This window comes from Clarias gariepinus, chromosome 13 (genome assembly GCF_024256425.1).
Source record: "Clarias gariepinus isolate MV-2021 ecotype Netherlands chromosome 13, CGAR_prim_01v2, whole genome shotgun sequence".
Taxonomy (NCBI): Eukaryota; Metazoa; Chordata; class Actinopteri; order Siluriformes; family Clariidae; genus Clarias; species Clarias gariepinus.
The window spans coordinates 23,148,029-23,166,083 of record NC_071112.1 but is presented as its reverse complement, the minus strand read 5'-3'; the positions used below and the strand labels follow the sequence as shown (position 1 = coordinate 23,166,083).

At 38.2% G+C, this 18,055-nt stretch overlaps 1 protein-coding gene across 2 annotated transcripts; it reads left to right on the top strand.

Annotated features, from left to right (window-relative positions):
• Positions 1-569: 569 nt before the first annotated feature.
• On the top strand, positions 570-15,621 carry grhl1 (grainyhead-like transcription factor 1). 2 transcript variants are annotated; one of them, XM_053510523.1, is made up of 15 exons: positions 570-714; positions 3,137-3,323; positions 3,662-3,735; positions 3,823-4,189; positions 4,698-4,780; positions 4,994-5,150; positions 5,258-5,369; positions 6,450-6,544; positions 8,840-9,086; positions 9,255-9,382; positions 10,808-10,836; positions 11,318-11,403; positions 12,240-12,325; positions 13,739-13,803; positions 13,910-15,621. In XM_053510523.1, exons 1-15 carry the CDS (start codon positions 695-697, stop codon positions 14,022-14,024), a joined length of 1,851 nt encoding a protein of 616 aa, XP_053366498.1. In that variant the 5' UTR covers positions 570-694; the 3' UTR covers positions 14,025-15,621. The 2 variants fall into 2 exon arrangements, with proteins under 2 accessions (XP_053366498.1, XP_053366497.1); XM_053510522.1 differs by having other exon boundaries at positions 3,820-4,189.
• The last annotated feature ends 2,434 nt before the right edge of the window (positions 15,622-18,055 follow it).

Genomic DNA, 18,055 nt, shown 5'->3' with positions numbered 1-18,055 from the left:
TGATGGAATTATCTGGTTTTAAAAGAAAAAAATTACTGTTGTTAAATATTGTTATTTTATGTTTCTTAAAGTAGCCATTGTTTAGCTTTATGACAGCTTTGCACACTTTTAACAGCCAACAAATGATCAACATAGGCTCATATGGGAACTCAATTAAAATTGTTGGAGAAATGTTCCAGGTCATGAGGCTGGATGAGAGAATGCCAGGAGTGTGCAAACCTGAAATCCAAACTAAAAGGTTCATTATTTGATCAATCTAAAATATAAAATGTGTTGTTTTATAGTATTGAATCCTTAATTATTGTTTTACAAGGGGGAAAAAAACCTTAAATGAGTAGGTGTGTTTACATTTTTCACTAATACTGTATTTTCTTAAAATGGTGTTTTGGGCTCTTTACAGGTGATCACAGGCACCAGCAGATCCCGCTAATTCCTCCTGCTCGCTGATTGGTCTACTCTGTTTACCCCCTGATGGGCCAATTAGAAGTGTAGTTGCATATTAGACCCCGCCCCTCAGGTGTAACCCAAACTGATGGCCTGTCACAGGTATATCCCAAAAAGCAAGAAAAGCGAACAAAACCCGTTCTCTCGCCGACAGCCGCATCGGTAACCCTCATTCCCTCGTTCCTCCGCTGGAAGAAGACGGGTCGGATATACAGTACCAACTAGAAAGTCCAGTCCGACCAAAAACGAGATGACACAGGAGCATGACAAGTAAGTGTGCGTGTATTTGCAGTGAGGAGCTTAGGTCCGTTACAGGACGCGACTCGTCCGGAGCAGCTGTCAGGATTAACGCGTCGTCCTGATCAAATATTATTTTACTAAATTTAGTTTTTTTTTTTTTTTTTTCTGGAATATTTTTTTTTTACTTTTTGGAAATAACTGGGTTTTTTTTTTGTGTGTCTAAAAAGTCCGTCTTTGTTAAAGGTGGTTATTTTATCTGTATTAATTGTATATAGCTGCGGTGAGAAAAGTGCGTGAGCTGAACCTGTACGACTAAGCGGAGTTTCGGCTCTGTTCCACCTGTCGTGTTCAGACCTGCGTCGCTTTCCTACACACACACTCACACACACATACACACACAGGTGTACTGCACCTGCCGCGCGAGTTCTCCGCGAGCGCGCGTTAGCTCCTTACCGTTTTCACTTTATCTCACAAAACCCGAGTTGGATTAAAAAAACTAAAACAAAGATAACTAAAATGCAAAAAAAACTATTCCGTTCAGTTTTCTGTCGCTTTAATTACTAAATTTAATCACACAAGTTTAAAACTATTTCTCTGACAGAAAGTTCTTACAGACTGAAAGGAATTTCTAGCACCTGACATTTCACAGCCTTTAACTTCTTAAATGCGATTTAAATGTAATTACAAAACAAATTCTTGTTTGTTTTCAATTATAATTATTATTATTGTTTTTTTTTTTAGTTTGTGTTCACCAGGGTTTTAAAATTTACAGTCCAGCGACAGACTGTTGACTCTAGTGAAATTGTACACCTTTTAGGCGTTGCCTGTGTTTTTTGCCCCTGCAACAAATTGTATTTAAACCATTTGTAAATTGTTTGTAACCTTTGACAATCCAAACAGAATTAAAGAGCAGATTGTTCGCTTGTTGGGGTTTGCAGCTTTTTAGGGCTAATAGAACAGCCAAGCAAACAAAAACCAAATTATAGCAGGATATATTTGAAGGGGTGTGATGTTCTGGTGGAAAACCTCTAAAATAAAGAAGTTAATTAGATTCAGTGTCCATACCAACAAAAGTGCTGTTTACCAGTCAAAACCGTCTCTTCCGACAATTATAGTCAAGGTTTGTTTGCAGTTTCTGGCCTTGCCTTTCTCTGGCTTCATTGGCTCCAAGCTCTTTTACGCTTGTCTTGTATGAACGGTCTCCTACCAAATTTAAGGCAATGTAATAATAATAATAGCTGGCAAAACAGTAAGTTTACCCTTGCATTAATAGACCATACATCCCATTTGATTGTGTACAATTTAATTGTCATAGGTGCAGTAAAGTGGTTGAGGACGTTGCCTTGGAATCCCAGCAGAAACGTTTTTCTCTTTCATTTTTCCACTGGGATGTACTCAGGATACGGTGTAAAGTCTGTCATTACCCATTTCGTGCATGATTAGCCCTCTTGTTTTTAGTAGCGGGATTGCGTTCCCACTCAGGTTTTTATTGTCCCCGGATAACGGATCTATCAGGTTGCAGTGTTAAAATCAAACATGGCTGGAGCAAGAGGGGGTTAAAGAATGGCACAATTAGTTATCAGATTACTGCTAATCCGCGTTGCGTCAACAATTATCCGATAAAGACGCACCAGTGTTTCCATGGCTATGCATTATAATATTGGCTTTGTGAATACCACTTTGCTTCAGAATGGCATCAACGCAGCCTTTCAAATAGTTTCAGTTATATACAGCTTTCTAAATGTATTTGATTATTATTAAACTATGAAACCTACTAAAACTATCATGGTGTTCTTTGGTCTTCAAAGATCTTAACTTTTTAAAGTTCATTAGGAATAAAAAGAAACAAAGCTGTAGTGTGTTGACTGTCTGTTAGAGGGTGTCATTTGTAATCTCTGTTTTCACCATGTCCTGAAGCAATATCTACATCGAGTTAAAGCACCAATTGTCTTATTTTAGTCATAGTCATAGAATTTATAAAAAGTATGATGTTTAAGAGTAAGAAGAACTCAGGGTTATATTTTCATTAAAACAATGTCTGGTTGTGGTAAAAGGCCCTACAACGTCAAAGAAAACAATTTGTCAAGATTCTTGACAGCCACCCAATGAGGAACTGATCTTTGTCAGTCTTACTGGAAAAGCCAGTAGAGCATCTTGTTAGACAGGAAACAACTGAGATTTATTCAACTTTCAGATGGGTTTACCTTAGCTCACAATTATTAAAAAAAAAAAAATAGAAGCTTTATGTTCCTTCATTTGTCACTGTCACTTAACTGTTGCTCAAACAAGCTAGTATAACTTTTTCAGTTGAACAAGTCTTTTGTTTATTTTTCAAGGTTTCTGACTGGTTTCTCTTTAGACCATTCCTACACATCAGTTCCTTTGTATATACCATCTACAGATAAGTAGTAGTGCTGTTTCTACCTCTCATTCATCTCTATATCTCTAACAGTAAACGGGCAGTGCTGGTGCTACAGAATGATCCAGCCTACAGTCAACGACGAGCCTTCACCAGTGAAGATGAAGCATGGAAATCCTTCCTGGAGAACCCACTTACAGCTGCCACCAAAGCAATGATGAGCATTAATGGAGATGAGGACAGTGCTGCTGCTCTAGGCCTTCTCTATGACTATTACAAGGTAGGGGATCTAGTGCCATTTGGGGCTGGGTAGATACTAAAATCTGAAACATATGGGGAAATTTTGTGTGCTAATGTTAACTGCAAAGGTCAACGATAAATATTTGCAATGTCCTGAAGTACTAAGATAATTAATGTACAGCCAATTTCTGTAAATATATACAAACTAGATGATTAGATGTGTGATAAATGTTCCTTACCTATATATTTGAATGCAGGTCACTAAATAGAAGTTTGTGCAGTGAATGTACTGTATGTCCACTGGATTAAATAACAGGTCATCTAAAGATAAAGCTGTGTGTAGTTCAGGTTGATAGAGGCTGTGTTTGCCTTCCCCAGGTGCCACGGGAAAAAAGGACAATATCCCAGCCAAAGGCCGACATCCTAGGCTCTGATGTGGATCCCAACAAAAGGTGACGTGCTCTTGTTCAAAGCAGTGGTTATGGATGACCCTTTTGTTATCTTTGCTGTTGCGTGATGTCTGCGTTCTTCTTTAGCAGAAACCTCATGGCTCCTCTCCCAGAGGCCACAATGACATCAGCTGACAACAGGATCCAGGTTCTGAAGGGAGTCCCACTGAACATTCTTCTTCCTGGTAATCAGCTGGTGCAGGACAAGAGAGCAGTGTTCCCCTCACCTGACACCACAGTCACCGTGTCCATCGCTGCTATGCCCAGTTACCCTGTAAAGACTGAGGAACCATCGCATGCTTTCTCTGTCACTGTGCCAAACCCGCACTGTTCTGAGTCTGAGGATCATACAGTGTCATTCGGGCGTCAGCTTGCCCACAGTCAGTTCAGCCCCAACACACAGCCCCGTACACCAGACTCTACTTTCCCTGAGACCTTCAAGGATGGGGGTCAGGAGGTAGGTTGATGTTCCCATTATATCTTCAGTCACTTATTCACTCACTACCTTTATCTTTGTTCTTCTGTTTTCACACTAAACCCCCTACTCCAATCCCTTAATAACATCACCTTTACAGCTATTCGAGTAGGCAAACTCTAGAATCTGCTTGTAATGTTATTTGAACATAGCCAGAAAAGCGGCTAGCGTGTTATTATGCCATTGTCTCGCTGGTACAATAAAGTGCTGTGCTTTCCCACTGCATAAAAGCCAGGGCCTTCTCTCTGACTTTCTTTTTTCTCTCTCTCTCTTTTAAACTCTCTCCTATGCGTTATTAAAACCTAGATTATGGAGGGGCGGGGGATTATTTTAGAATGCCCAACAAAACCTCGCACATAGAGATAGCATAGGGGAAGCTCTCTTTCTGTTTGCCCTGTGGTTGCATGCTTTGGCTGGCTGCAAGCAACGCCACGGCGTGGCTGTTTGCGCTGAAGCCAGGCCCTCTCGGACACTCTTTTGTACTCCACAGGTGTTCACGTTCCCAGGGGATCTCCAGTTACGGATGGGATCCATTGCACAAGAGGACTATCCTGCCTTCGACACCGTGTCAGGGTAAGCCATACCCACGATCTCACTCCCAAGAAGCCCTCTTGGGAGTAAACAGATTATGCCAGACAATTATGTTAACATGCCCCCCAAAGGATGCTGTGTTATGAGTAAAGCCAACTCGGATAGTCCTTTTGTGGGTGTAAATCTTCAGAAAATATACATCAAGTGTCATATCTCAGTAAACAGAATAGAAATGTCTTTGTCTTTATTTTTCAGGAATAATTTTGAGTACACACTGGAAGCCTCAAAGTCGCTTCGGCAGAAGTCAGGTGACGGCACAATGACATACCTCAATAAGGGCCAGTTCTACCCTATCACTCTAAAGGAAACAGACAACAGCAAAGTCCTTCACCATCCCATCTGCAAAGTCAGGGTATGTAGATTGTATATGCTAGTGTGTGTGTGTGTGTGTGTACTGTATGTTTGTGTATAGTAACATGTGCCATGAATCTATGTAACATTCACACATGTTTTTTACAGAGCGTTGTAATGGTTGTGTTCGGTGAGGAAAAATGCAGGGAGGACCAGCTCAAGCACTGGAAGTATTGGCACTCCAGACAGCACACAGCCAAACAGAGATGCATCGACATCGGTGAGGAGTTTCAGAAGTTCTCATAGCCAGTGGTTTCTTCATGAGTAAGGCTTAGTTGGGCAAACAGGTGTGCTGGAAAAAAGAACAACATGTGTAAACTTCAGACACAAGTTTGGACTTCAATTCTCAAATCAGAGCAAGTTAAAAACAAAATGGTTTTTCATTATGATGGGCCAAGAAACACATTGTGGCTGTTTTAATATAAAATTCCTCTCTCACAGTGTATAATCAAAATGGTATAGCCAGTTTTTCAAACGCATAACACGCATTTCATAAATAAGACTTAATTTATGCATATGTCGTTACTATAGAGTAGGACCAAAATTAAAGCTCATTTGGCCAAATTCTAACTAAGGCTTTTAGGTAATTGTAATAGCCTAATAGCCTCTGAGAATGCTCTATAGATCAAAGCTGAGAGCCAGCCATATTACAGTGGAAGTGGGTGGGGGTGAAAGGGGGTGGAGGTAGAAAGAGTTTAATGATCCTGTTTGTTTACCGTCTACAAACTGTGCTCTGATGAATGGGGGCAGCAGGTAAACAATCATGCAAACGGTCTGAATTGACCTAGAAAAGGAGAGTTTGAAGTTGGTCTGCTAAATCGATTCACCACACAACAAAGATGACAGTCCAGTCTCTTACTCCTGAGTCTTTTGATGTTCAAACAAAACTAGCTTCAACCTCCAATGGATGCTAAATTTGATAAGACATTTATATTACTATTTATATTACTTTTTATATTAAAAAGCAATGTTGGCACTTTTTCTATACTTAGAGGGCTACATTAAGTTGATATATTTTTAACATCTAGTAATCAAAAATTGCTTCAGTAAAGTGATGTTTTAGAGAACACTGGCGGGTTTTTTGTGGTCTTATCACTGGACTAAAAAATTTTGCTGTCCATGAAAAAAATCAAGAATAGATGAAGCATAGGGGAGCTGGTCGAGTTTTACCTGCCTTGTATTAATAGCTTACAAAACCAGTGGTGGCTGTTTTTCTTCTTTTCTTCTTTATTGTATAAACCCTCAACCTTTCCTTGCCTGGTCCTTTAGTGCTAACCTCAGCATTTTCTTCTGTCCACAGCCGACTACAAAGAAAGCTTCAATACCATCAGCAACATCGAGGAGATCTCCTACAATGCTATTTCCTTCACATGGGACATCAACGAGGAGGCAAAGGTAGGCTTTGAAAAAAAAGCTCTTCCTTTAGCTGAAAGTTGAAAGTCCAATAAGTAACAAAATCAAGTTTCATTTAAGAGTCATGAGATGTCGTTGAGCATTTAAGAAAAAATGCAAATGTTGCTTAAGAATCTGTCCATTGTCATTACAATAGGAAGCTATTAACTATATGGTATTTATTTTTAAGAAATGGCTTCACTTGCCAATCGGTAATGAAAAAGAATAAGAGCAAGAATGTGTGTCCTTGTTCCCGTGAGTGTTCTGTCTTTTTGTTACGTGGTCTCAAATCAGTTTGAGATCTGTAGGCAGATTAGACTTGAGTTTGTTAGTTCAGGTTACAGACCACTAGTTTGTTAAAATTTTAGTGTGCAGTAAAATACTTCACTTTTATTGATCTATTTTGTTGCCATATTAGTGTGGTTAACAGACCTTACTTGCCGCCTAAAATAAACCTGACCTTTAAAAAAAAATGTAGGCCTGTGAAAGATTTATACTCAAAATAGACAGTGCAATGTTGGGCACATTGTGATTACTCAAACAATGGCTGTCATTCAGGCAAAACAAACCGTGTGCCCTGTTTCTCCTGGTTTGAAAGGTGTAATTAGGAGTGAACGTGAGCAAGTGAGTGCTAATCAGGGAATTTCCATGGCTTACATTTAGTTTTGGTTTTAATTTTTTATTTTTTTTTTGCATTTTGCTTTATGTTTCATATAGTAAAAGAATAATAATTTTTTTTATTTTAAACAATGCTGTTGGGTCGGACTATGGTGGATACTTATTGTGTGACAAAGTAAAGATGTGTGCGTGTGTGTGGGTGTGTCAACCTTTAGTTCTCAGTCCATTTCACCTGTCAGCCCTATTGTATGCTAAGGTGATGCGCTCAGAGGAGACGTTTCGGGCGAGACGCAGCTCTGCCCAAAGAGGAATGAGGAAATGTGAAGAAAAGTACAGAAGCCAAGACCTTAAACCTAGCACTGATAGATTATGGAATCCAGTTCAACAAGTAGATCAAGACAAGTCTGGTACAACCTGTCAGTCATCGAGTGGCAGCTTGACTTTTTATATCCACCTCAACTGACCAGTTAAACTTCTTTCTAGCTGTAAATGGTCAGCGGCCCGGTGTGCTTTATAATCTAAAAAACAATCATCATTCATGTTGTAGAATAATGCATATTGAGGTGTTAAGGAGTCATGCCTAATATGTGCTTTTGTGTGCTGTGTGTTGTGCCGAAAACCAGGATGTAGATCACAAGGTGTACATGCGGTCATAGGATACTCATCCGTGTGCTCTGGAGTGCTTTCTGTTTGCTGTGTGTATCTGTGTTTATGTATGTGTATGTGTGTGTTTGCATGTGTGTGTGCATGTGTGTGTGCGTGTGTGTGTGTACAAGACAAGAAAAAAAGATGAAATGAGAAGTGATATGATATATATATATATATATATATATATATATATATATATATTGTTATTGAAATCATAAAAATTAAAGGCAATGTGTGTTTCATAGTGAAAACATTCATAATAAAATGTTACTCATTGTTTTGCCAGTTCACTCACTCAGCTGTGTACAAACCAAGCAATTATGAAAAAGACTTGATGAGGAACATATTCAAGCCTTTTGTTCCCTCTAGTGGACATTCTTGGAATAGCAATGAAAAAATATATAACGCACTGATTTCAAGTCGAATGTTAAAAATGAGTTTTTTTTTTTTTTAACTGCTTAGTCTTTAACATTATGTAAGTACAGTTATGGAGACATATAGTTATTACGTTGAATTTTAAATATTTATATATATTTTTAAAAGTTGTAGAAATTATTTGTCAAATTAGAAAGAACTATTAGATATATAAAATATAAAATCCATCAATATTATGATTTGTGTCTGTATGAAAAAGGTATGTAAGAACTGTTTGTTACTGTAAGTATATATTCACTATAAACTTAGATTGATCTGTAAGGAGCTGTTTATTTGTAAGTATTATGCCAGCTGATCCCAAAGGGGGGAGACATTGATCAAGTTATTGCTCTTGTAACCTGCACTCTGTGCCACTTATGGAACAGCTATAAGTAATTATAGGAAGCCATTATAGCATCCGGTATATAACATTAAATAACAAGATAATATAATAAAAAAAATAGTGACTGAATAAATCATTAAATTTAAAGTTGTGTTTTAAATAGTTCAATGTAACCAATATATTTAATATTACCCCAAAGCCTCGTGATAACCTAATGTACTGTATACCATCATCTGGAGATGGCTCATGATTCTTTCCTTGTCCACATTCTTTAGATCTTCATCTCGGTCAACTGCCTGAGCACAGACTTTTCCTCTCAGAAGGGTGTGAAGGGGCTCCCACTAAATCTGCAGATTGACACGTACAGCTACAACAACCGCAGCAACAAGCCTATTCACCGTGCCTACTGCCAGATCAAGGTGTTCTGCGACAAGGGTGCAGAGAGGAAGATCCGGGATGAGGAGCGCAAACAGTCACGCAGGAAGGGCAAATGTGCTGATGTCAACCCCAACATGGCTCCTTGTGAGTGTGGATTGCATTACTTCATGTTTCCATGAGAAAAGTTAATAATCACATAATGCACTGCACAAAAACTAGCAGGGCTAATTTTGCGATTTTTTTTTACATTTTTATCATATTTTAACAAAAGAAAAAGACTGACAATTGTATATGGATGTGATTATTTTCTAGTTGCAGATGCCAAAATGCCTCTGATGCACAAGCGTAGTGATATAACTGTGTTTAAGATGATGACAGACTTGGACACTCAGCCCGTCCTCTTCATCCCAGACATCCACTTTGCAAATTTCCAGCGCCATGTGAGTAACTTCCTGTTTCATCTTCCTCCCAAAAGTAGTGTCCCTCAATGCCAATCACTCTGACTACATTACAAATATGGTCACACATAAAGCATCATCCACAGAGCTACACAATTCCCAACGGAAAGCCGAGGTTGTACAGTATTGATGAGAAATCTGTTACAGCTTTTTGAGTAAGATTTTCCCCCACATGTAGTAGCAAACATGACTGAACATACTATACAAAACTACAAAAAGGTTGTACAAAATAATAAAACAGATCAGTATCTGTAAAAACATGACTTTTTCCATGACCAAAGCTTCTATTTCTAAGTAGAAAAAAAAAACAGTTGTTGAAGCGTTTCACATGTTAGCAGTACAATTTCCGGCAACCTATTCTAAGAGATAAGGAACCCGGAGTCAGGTCAGCATGCCCTTAGAGATGTACTTGGCTAACACGTGAAAACGGCGTGCTCTCTCAATGAATCAAGCTCTTTATGGCACAGTTTTGGCTGTTATCAGGTTGGACTGATAACAGCCAGAATGGATTCCTTATGCTAGCATGGGTCCTAATTAAAAACATGCCTATTTCTGGTATAAAACATAACATATTTTATACAGTATAGATAGATAGATAGATAGATAGATAGATACTGGAGATAGATAGGCATCTTAATTGAAACCTGATACATACTCAATAACATGATTTTTATTAAACTCTAATCATGAAGTCATCGTAATAGCTTTCTCTCTGGATCACAGATGAAAAGTGTACCTGTAAAAGTACTTTAACCTCTTTACTGGCTGAACACCATCAGGTCTAGTGTTGACCCCTAGAGCAACAAAAATCCAAAAATAAACCTTCTGACTGTTTACTGTTCTAAACTACACAGAAAAACACACAGCGTTTTAGCAAACACTGTTGGAGCATTTCCCATGCCAACCCTTGTAACCTGTTTTAGGTTCAGTGACATAAAAGCTAATGATCACGCACACTAAGCATGGTGAAGGGGACAATGGTTTCACATGCCCTGAAAGTATGGCATTACAATTATACTAATGAAATTACGTTTTTATTTATTTTTACAAATTACAAATAAAACATAATAAATACAGTAATTACAGTGGGGAATAAATGAAGATTTCTATATTGCAAATAACGTAAGAATCCAAATGACCATATAAAACAAGATGTAAAGCCAAGACTAGTTTATTAGTAAGGGACTAAAGAAATCACATCACTATTAAATATATAGTGCATACTTTTCCTTAAAATGATAATAATAATAATAATAATCATCATCATCATCGTGGATCCATGTAGAATTGCAAGATCATAGGCTCTATTCAGCTATATACTGGATGCATGATGATGATGATGATAATGATGTTTTTTAACCAGAATTTTGGACTGAACAGTTTTTTTTTCTCTCTCTCTTCTTTCAGCCTTTCTCTCCTGAGGAAGCAGAAGATGGGTAAGCTTGCATTTGAAGTATTGCTAATTTAAATAATACTATTAAGTATTAGACTCCAAAAACATGCCATTTGTTGTATTAGCTATGTTAATACAGTTGTTTAAGTGAGTGTGTACATGGTGCATTGCATTGAAAATGTGTTCTCTGAGTAATGCCTAGTGTTCAGGGGATAGGGTTAGGATCCACCACAATTAGGGTTAGAATCAAGTGTTAGGATACACACAATCCTGACCAGGATAAAGCAGCTGCTGAAGCTGAATGAATAACTGGATGATGCAACTTCATCTCTCTCTCTCTCTCTCTCTCAGCGGTTCTATGTGAAGGTTTATTGTGTACTATAGGGCAAAAAATCAAACCATAGCCAAATCCAGGAAATTCCAGGAAGTCAGGAACAAAGTTTGGAATTATTTTTGGTCAAAGGCTAATGGACTTTTCCAAGAACCGCACACACCTACTTACCCTGCATGTCTTTCTCTTTCAGCTCAGGAATGAAACGATTACCCTTCTCAGAAGATGAGTTTGGATCTCCTCCTAATAAATTGGCCAGGGTGGATGAACCAAAGAAAGGTGTGCAATGCTTTGTCTACACTTGTTTGCATTTGTGTGCATGAAAGAGGAATGTAAAGGCAGAAAGGAGTGTGCTTGTTTGGGAACAGACTGCTTTTGTCACCATGGTAGAGTCTCAGTGGGACTTTGCTTCAAGATGCTTCATTACCTTAAACCACCCCATGCCTTCCTGGAATTAGACAATTACATATTGCCCCTTTTGTATTTTTATGGGGGAGCATGTATTTTTTTTTCTTTTACACTCAGTGCAGAACAGTGGTGGGATGTTAAGTACACATTAGCAAACACATAGCTAGGTTTCCTACAACCTATGACCTACATTGGAAGGGTCAGTTAGCATTCATGTTGCCGTAGCGTGATGTGCAGGTGAATATGCCTGTTTAAACTGGCTTCGCGCCAAAATCAACACTGCTTTGTGTAATTCCATGCCCTAATACTCTCCACTGTGCTCCACACTGCATCCCCTACTCTGTTCACACAAACAAACCTCCCATTTCAGATCTCTGCCCACTCCTCCTACAGACTCGAGGAAGATGGCGTGAGTCTCGTGGTTTGGGCAGCATCCCTAACTGAAGGGAACAGCATGTGAGGTGCAAAGTCACTAGAGCCAAGGACACACAGAGCAGATCAAATGCTCTCCCCAGGCCACATGAAGCTTTGGCCATAGCAAAGTCCATAATGTAGACTTTTTATAGCTGGTTACTGGCTGTGTGTTTTTTTTTTCCATTGTAAGTCTAATCACAGTTTCGAGAAGCCCAAAGAAAATATGCATGTGTATATTTGTGTATATATGTATGTGAGACCAAACTTGACCACATTTTCTTTGGCAATTCCAGTTTTGCTGTATGTGCGGAAAGAGAGTGAGGAGGTCTTTGATGCCCTCATGCTGAAGACGCCTACATTGAAAGGACTGGTGGAAGCAGTAAGTTTACCATAGTGTAGTGTTTTCCGAACATGTCACCACTTTCGGGAAACAATATCATGCTGTCAAAACATGACTAACAGTTTACCATACAGTAAAAAAATTATGCCTTGAACCACTCCTCCATCCATCAAATGAATAAGCAGGAATAATAGAACATAGAATTCAGTGATTTTTTCCTTAATCCTCCCCCAGTTATTACTGTATGTACTATATCCGAAGAAACATTGTGGCCCACAGTACAATAGAGTAATCTCCCAACCATTTACCAAGAGTCAAAGAAGGAACAAAGCAGTCAAAAAATATAGAATGTCCCCATGAAATCAATGATTATAGATACATTTGACTACTGTGCTCCATTGAGAAATCAGGAAGTTGGGTTTGGATTGCATTTGGTACAGTTTTCCTATTATGGCTTAAGACTACAATCGGTCTGGTAGTAGGAAATTCCACGAACAAATCTTAATACATGTCCCAGTCTTCACCAGTGAATTAGCTGGGAATCTAATCGAAGTGGAGCTTAATGTTAAAATCTTAACTAAAATTAATTTATTGTTATACAGTAACATTTTGCCGCATTCACCAATATAGAACACAGTTACAAAAGGAATTAATTTATGGCCATACTATCCTGTAATACTATCCCAAATAAGAAACAATTGTCTTTTGAGCGTGGTTCCTATTAAAATTTCTTCCTCATAACATCTCAGGGAGTTTTTCCTGCATCACTATTAGAAGTAAAAAACATAACTGTTTTAAAAGTGCTATGCAAATAAAATTTAATTGAATTAAAAAATATATGCTAGTACAGCTTAGTACAGCTATCTAAATAACAATGTTCTGAGTCAGCATCAGATCAAACACATACTGAAAGCAGCCTTGTATGCCTTATGTAAAGTCCAATGGATATGGAATGTGTGTACGATGTTTACCGTTGTTAAGAAAAGGAATCTAGGTGACAGGGCACACACAGTTGGCTGTAGGTATCACAGACAAGGGCTTGCCAGCAAAGCATGCAGACAGTCCAGGACTATGAGTAGCCGCATACCTCCATTTGCTTGTATGTGTGTGTGCGCGTGTGAATGCTAACATTGTAGGAGCACATTACGCTGGTATGAGCTATGGGAACATAGAGAGTAGAATGATAGGCAGGTGGTAGACAGGGAGGAGGGTGAGCTGAATTCGCTACGCTAAGCCCCCTTGAAAATAAGATGACCTATGATACGACTTGGCAACGCACCCATTTGCTTCCGCTTACAAATGTTCCATTAAATCATTGCAGAGGGGTCACATAATTCTCCCGAATGTTTTCAGCTATTCTTTCACAAGAATCTTCAGTACCTTACATGGATTACATAATCCAGTTCTAATTCTGAGAAGAAGAAAAAAATCACCTTCTTTCTTCTCCTTCAGATTTCAGAGAAGTATGATGTTCCTCTTGAGAAACTGGGGAAGGTCTACAAGAAGTGCAAAAAAGGGTAAGCTTATTGCAATTGGGTAAGGGTAAGCTTACTCTAACCCATGACATTTTGAACATTGCACCCTTTTTGAGTTGCTAAAAAACTAATTGTGGCTTTTTGACAGGATCCTGGTCAACATGGACGATAATATTATCAAGCATTATTCCAATGAGGACACCTTTCAGATCCAGATGGAGGAGTTGGGTGGGATGGTGAAGCTCACACTCACTGAGATTTGAATGGCCTCCTCCCCTAATATGGACTTGTTTACATGCTTCTATGTCCATGGCCTTGGAGGTACCTCGGGCCTTCTGTGCACTTCTTATCTGTGGCTTTCTACATGTTGCTAAAACTAAGCTTTTCTCCCCGAAAGCTCCCCAACTCCTGTTCTGTGTGTGTGTGCATCTGTTATGACATGAAGTGTATGCCAAACTATGCAATGTGTAAAATGTGTGTGTTTGTGTTGGGGGGAGGGGGGGGGCGACATGTGTATGCCGTGATTTATAAATCCTGAAATTTTGAGCCATATGTTCTATTTTTGGAATGTAGAAAAACATCTTTCGTTTTGAATATTCTGAGAATCTGAGAAAGAGCCAAGCTACTCCAAAGTCAGATTCCCTTTTAATATTTAATCTGTGTTATAGAGCTTTAAAAACCAATAGGAGATCAGGATCTTTAAGGGCAAGAGCTGAATGCATGCAGTAAATGGGGTATTGTTGCTGTTAGAGGGATTTTAGGGCATTCTTACTGGTTTCTGTATTTATACATAAACACTGAGCAGTATTTAGTGTGTACAGCATAACCCCATGCTGAGCAGCTCTATGAGGTACTGTGTCACCAGTGTTGCTTGTATATGTATGTGTGTATAAGTGCATATTATGTTTCTGTGTAAAAATGTTTGAGGACGAATTATAATTTTATCCCTAAACAGGTAACATACTTAAAATGAATTCATTCATGTTTGCATGTCAAAGAGGACATTTCTTCATGTGCATACAAACAAGTGGGGAACAAATTATGTGGCCTAAGTAATATCCCTGATGGAGAAACTAACAGTGCAGATTTTTTTTCTGCTGGTTCTGGTGCTGGTTAACTAGCAAAACCAGAGGGAGCATAAATAAATAATTTATTTAGTAAGATCTTAAGTGTTTTCATTAATTAAGACTTTCTAAAAACCTGCACAATAGAGAATGATAAATTACTCATACAAGACCAGAATTACAGTACCATGCAAGTCAAGACATGAGTTTCTGAACACAGAATGCCAAGTCACTAGTATTACATTTAGAACCATCAGTAGTTTATTCATTGTCCATGGATCATTGCTTTCTAAAACTTTTGTCTTTACTATTGTCTTTATCAGTCATCCAGTTTGGAGTCTTTTTTTTACACTACAAATTGTATAGTATCAGGGTTTTTTTAAAAAACAGTTTTCTAACTCACTTATCTGCTGATTTTTGTATCAAAGTACTTACCTATATATTTATTGTTATATTTGGATGGGGTGTTTTTTTTTATATTGTTCTGCAAACAAAATGCATTGCTATTATAAACTGTTACATGTTAAATGATTTTGTATGGAATCAAAATTATAAAACTATAATGTATTTATGCACAGGGTAAACATGTTTATTTTTCAGCTCCTACAGCACTGTTTGCCTCTTGATCCTTGATCCTACAGCTACATCTTAGATTTGATGTTAAGGTCATCTGGCAACATGTATCAAAATCGAAAAAGTTTCAAATATGCTTTGCTGTATGGCTTTAGCTGTTATTATGTGCACACATTTTCTTTTAGTCGCAATAAAAGCCAGCATGGCTTGGCTGTTGTGATTGGCCATGTGTCGTGTGGTTTTCTATTGGCTGCAGCCAAAGCAGTCGTCCTGGAAACAGGGACTATGATCCAATGGCCCATCTGTCTGGAAGACAGGAAGTGGGCGTGGAAATGGAGTGACTTGGAGGATCCGTGTCCTCAAATACCCCTCTGATCCGCAACGCTATACTGAGCCTTAGAATGTACATGTGACTTTAATACACTTTAGCTACTCCAGGACAACAATTTCACAGAGTGAAAGACTAAAACACTACAAGATTACATACTACTACGACTACAAGACTACTGCAGTCTGACTTCTTATGTTCTTATACCACAATATTAAAACCTTTACAATAGGCACACAAGTGCATAATGATACAGCAGGACTGAAACAGGCATTTAGATTTATCCTGAACTGTATAATGAGATAAGAAGACTCCTGAGAAGGTTGTGAGTTGAGGTGTGTGTAGGAGGGGAGTTTCTTGTGTTTACAAATGCACTCGAAGCCGTGGGCTGCAGATAAGAGGAGGAGAGATTTGGTTAGAGTTTAACCAGGCAGCCAACGCCTGGACGCCATGGCTCTCTGTGGTTAGCCATCTGCTTTGTGTTTACTACTTCCTTTCTTCCTTCTCACCCTCTTTTGTTACTATTTCACTGTCTATTTATTTCTCTACAGTTTTGTACAGTACATCTTGTATCGTCTTGTTTTGTGGTTTAGTGTATCATTGCAAATGAGGGGAAAAAAAGGCAGATAAAAGAAACCATTCGCATGTAACATGTAATGGCAGGTATAATGGGAATGTAGCCAAGACTTTTTTTTTCTGTTTTTATTTGTGTTTCAAGTAATTTATGGGTACACTGTGTCTTATGGTGTACTTGTGTCTTTTGGCGGAAAGGAAGGGACATGAAGAGTCATCTGAGAAAGCAGCTGCTCAAAGTCTTTTCTTGTACACACCCACTTCCTGTTTGTTTAATGCATGAAACATCTATAAGACAAACATTTATTTACCACTACTACAACTACATCTTTGTAATGGGTAATAAGCTGAACAGAAGGGGTTTTCCATAATGACTTTGTTTTCTACCTGTCACAAAGGTGACACATGGCAAACAATGCAAAGATGTGTGAAGTGTAACTTGCCGGTGTTGGGTGTGGGTGAATTTGTGATTCTCATCATGTTGTTCTTCAAATGAATGAGCCAGAAAAACAAGTTCAATCTACAGTACTACTTAAAGTCAATGTAAAATGCTGGTATAAGTCTGATCATTATAGAAATGTACTGATAGTGCTTCTTGGAATGATCTAAGCACCTCCTCCATACAACTGACACACCCAATATCTTTTATGCCTTTTTTACATTAAAGTCTCGATTACCAAATTCCTAAAGCATTACATATAAACTTACCTGACCAAGCAGCCCTAATCTGACTTGATTTTAGTAGACTTGCCTGCTTAAACACACACTCTGCAGGTATTAGGTCTCACTGTAAAACTGAAGTAGTTTAGGAGAACTCCTACTACTCTAACTCCTACTACCTACTACTCTACTTTAACTTAGAACTAACTTTGGTATCTTTCTTAAAAAATTAGTGACCTAAATTATTAGAATTTTTTTAATTATTACATTTAATTATTAGTAATTCAATTGTAATTTAAAAGTTTTTAGGTCTCTTGTGACTCACATTCTCCACCACTAACAGTGGCCAAAAAACATCAAACAATCTAATATTTTATGTGACCGCCCTATGCTTTGATTTCGGCACACAGTGTTCTGGCTAATTCATGTGTGAAAATGATTCCTCATGCTTCAAGATCTACTCTTTAACAGTTTCATTCCTGGAATATGCCTGAGCCATCAGAAAAGAAAAAAGAACATTTATGTGATAACCTTTCATTCAATACATTGAAGTCGTCAGCTGACTTAATTTTTTGCCACATAACGTTGCTGGGCCTAGACCTGACCAACTAAAGTAAACCCTCAATCTGCTCAATCTGGACTCATCGGACCACTTTATTTCCATTTCCACTTTTTTCCATTGCTCCAACAACCTTGATGAAAAGTTTACATATCCTTAAATGTTTGACCACATCAAAAACACACAGGTTGAAACACACTGGTTTAAATGGCTATTAAAAGGAAGTTTCCACACCTGTGACTCATTGTAATTGTAATTAGTGTCTGTGTATAAATGGTTCTTAGTTCATGAGGTAATGCACTATGGGAAAGACAAAAGAACTGCCAATGGATCTGTGCAATAAGTCTTTATGCCTAAACAATCTTTCTAGCACCCTAACCCTTTTAATATTAATTCACATTAAAATGTTTAGAATTAACATTTGTTAAGAGACTCATCTTTCATTATTATTACATACGTTCACAAATCAGTCATCATAACATCAAATCCACCTGCCTAATATTATATTGGTGGCCTTGGGCCACCCATTGAGGCATG

Excerpts from the sequence above, each read along its gene's own strand:
- grhl1 (XM_053510522.1), top strand. The coding sequence starts at position 695 with ATGACACAGGAGCATGACAA. Across the intron at positions 5,370-6,449 it reads ACAGAGATGCATCGACATCG|CCGACTACAAAGAAAGCTTC; the intron begins GTGAGGAGTTTC and ends TTCTGTCCACAG. Across the intron at positions 11,404-12,239 it reads GGTGGATGAACCAAAGAAAG|TTTTGCTGTATGTGCGGAAA; the intron begins GTGTGCAATGCT and ends TGGCAATTCCAG.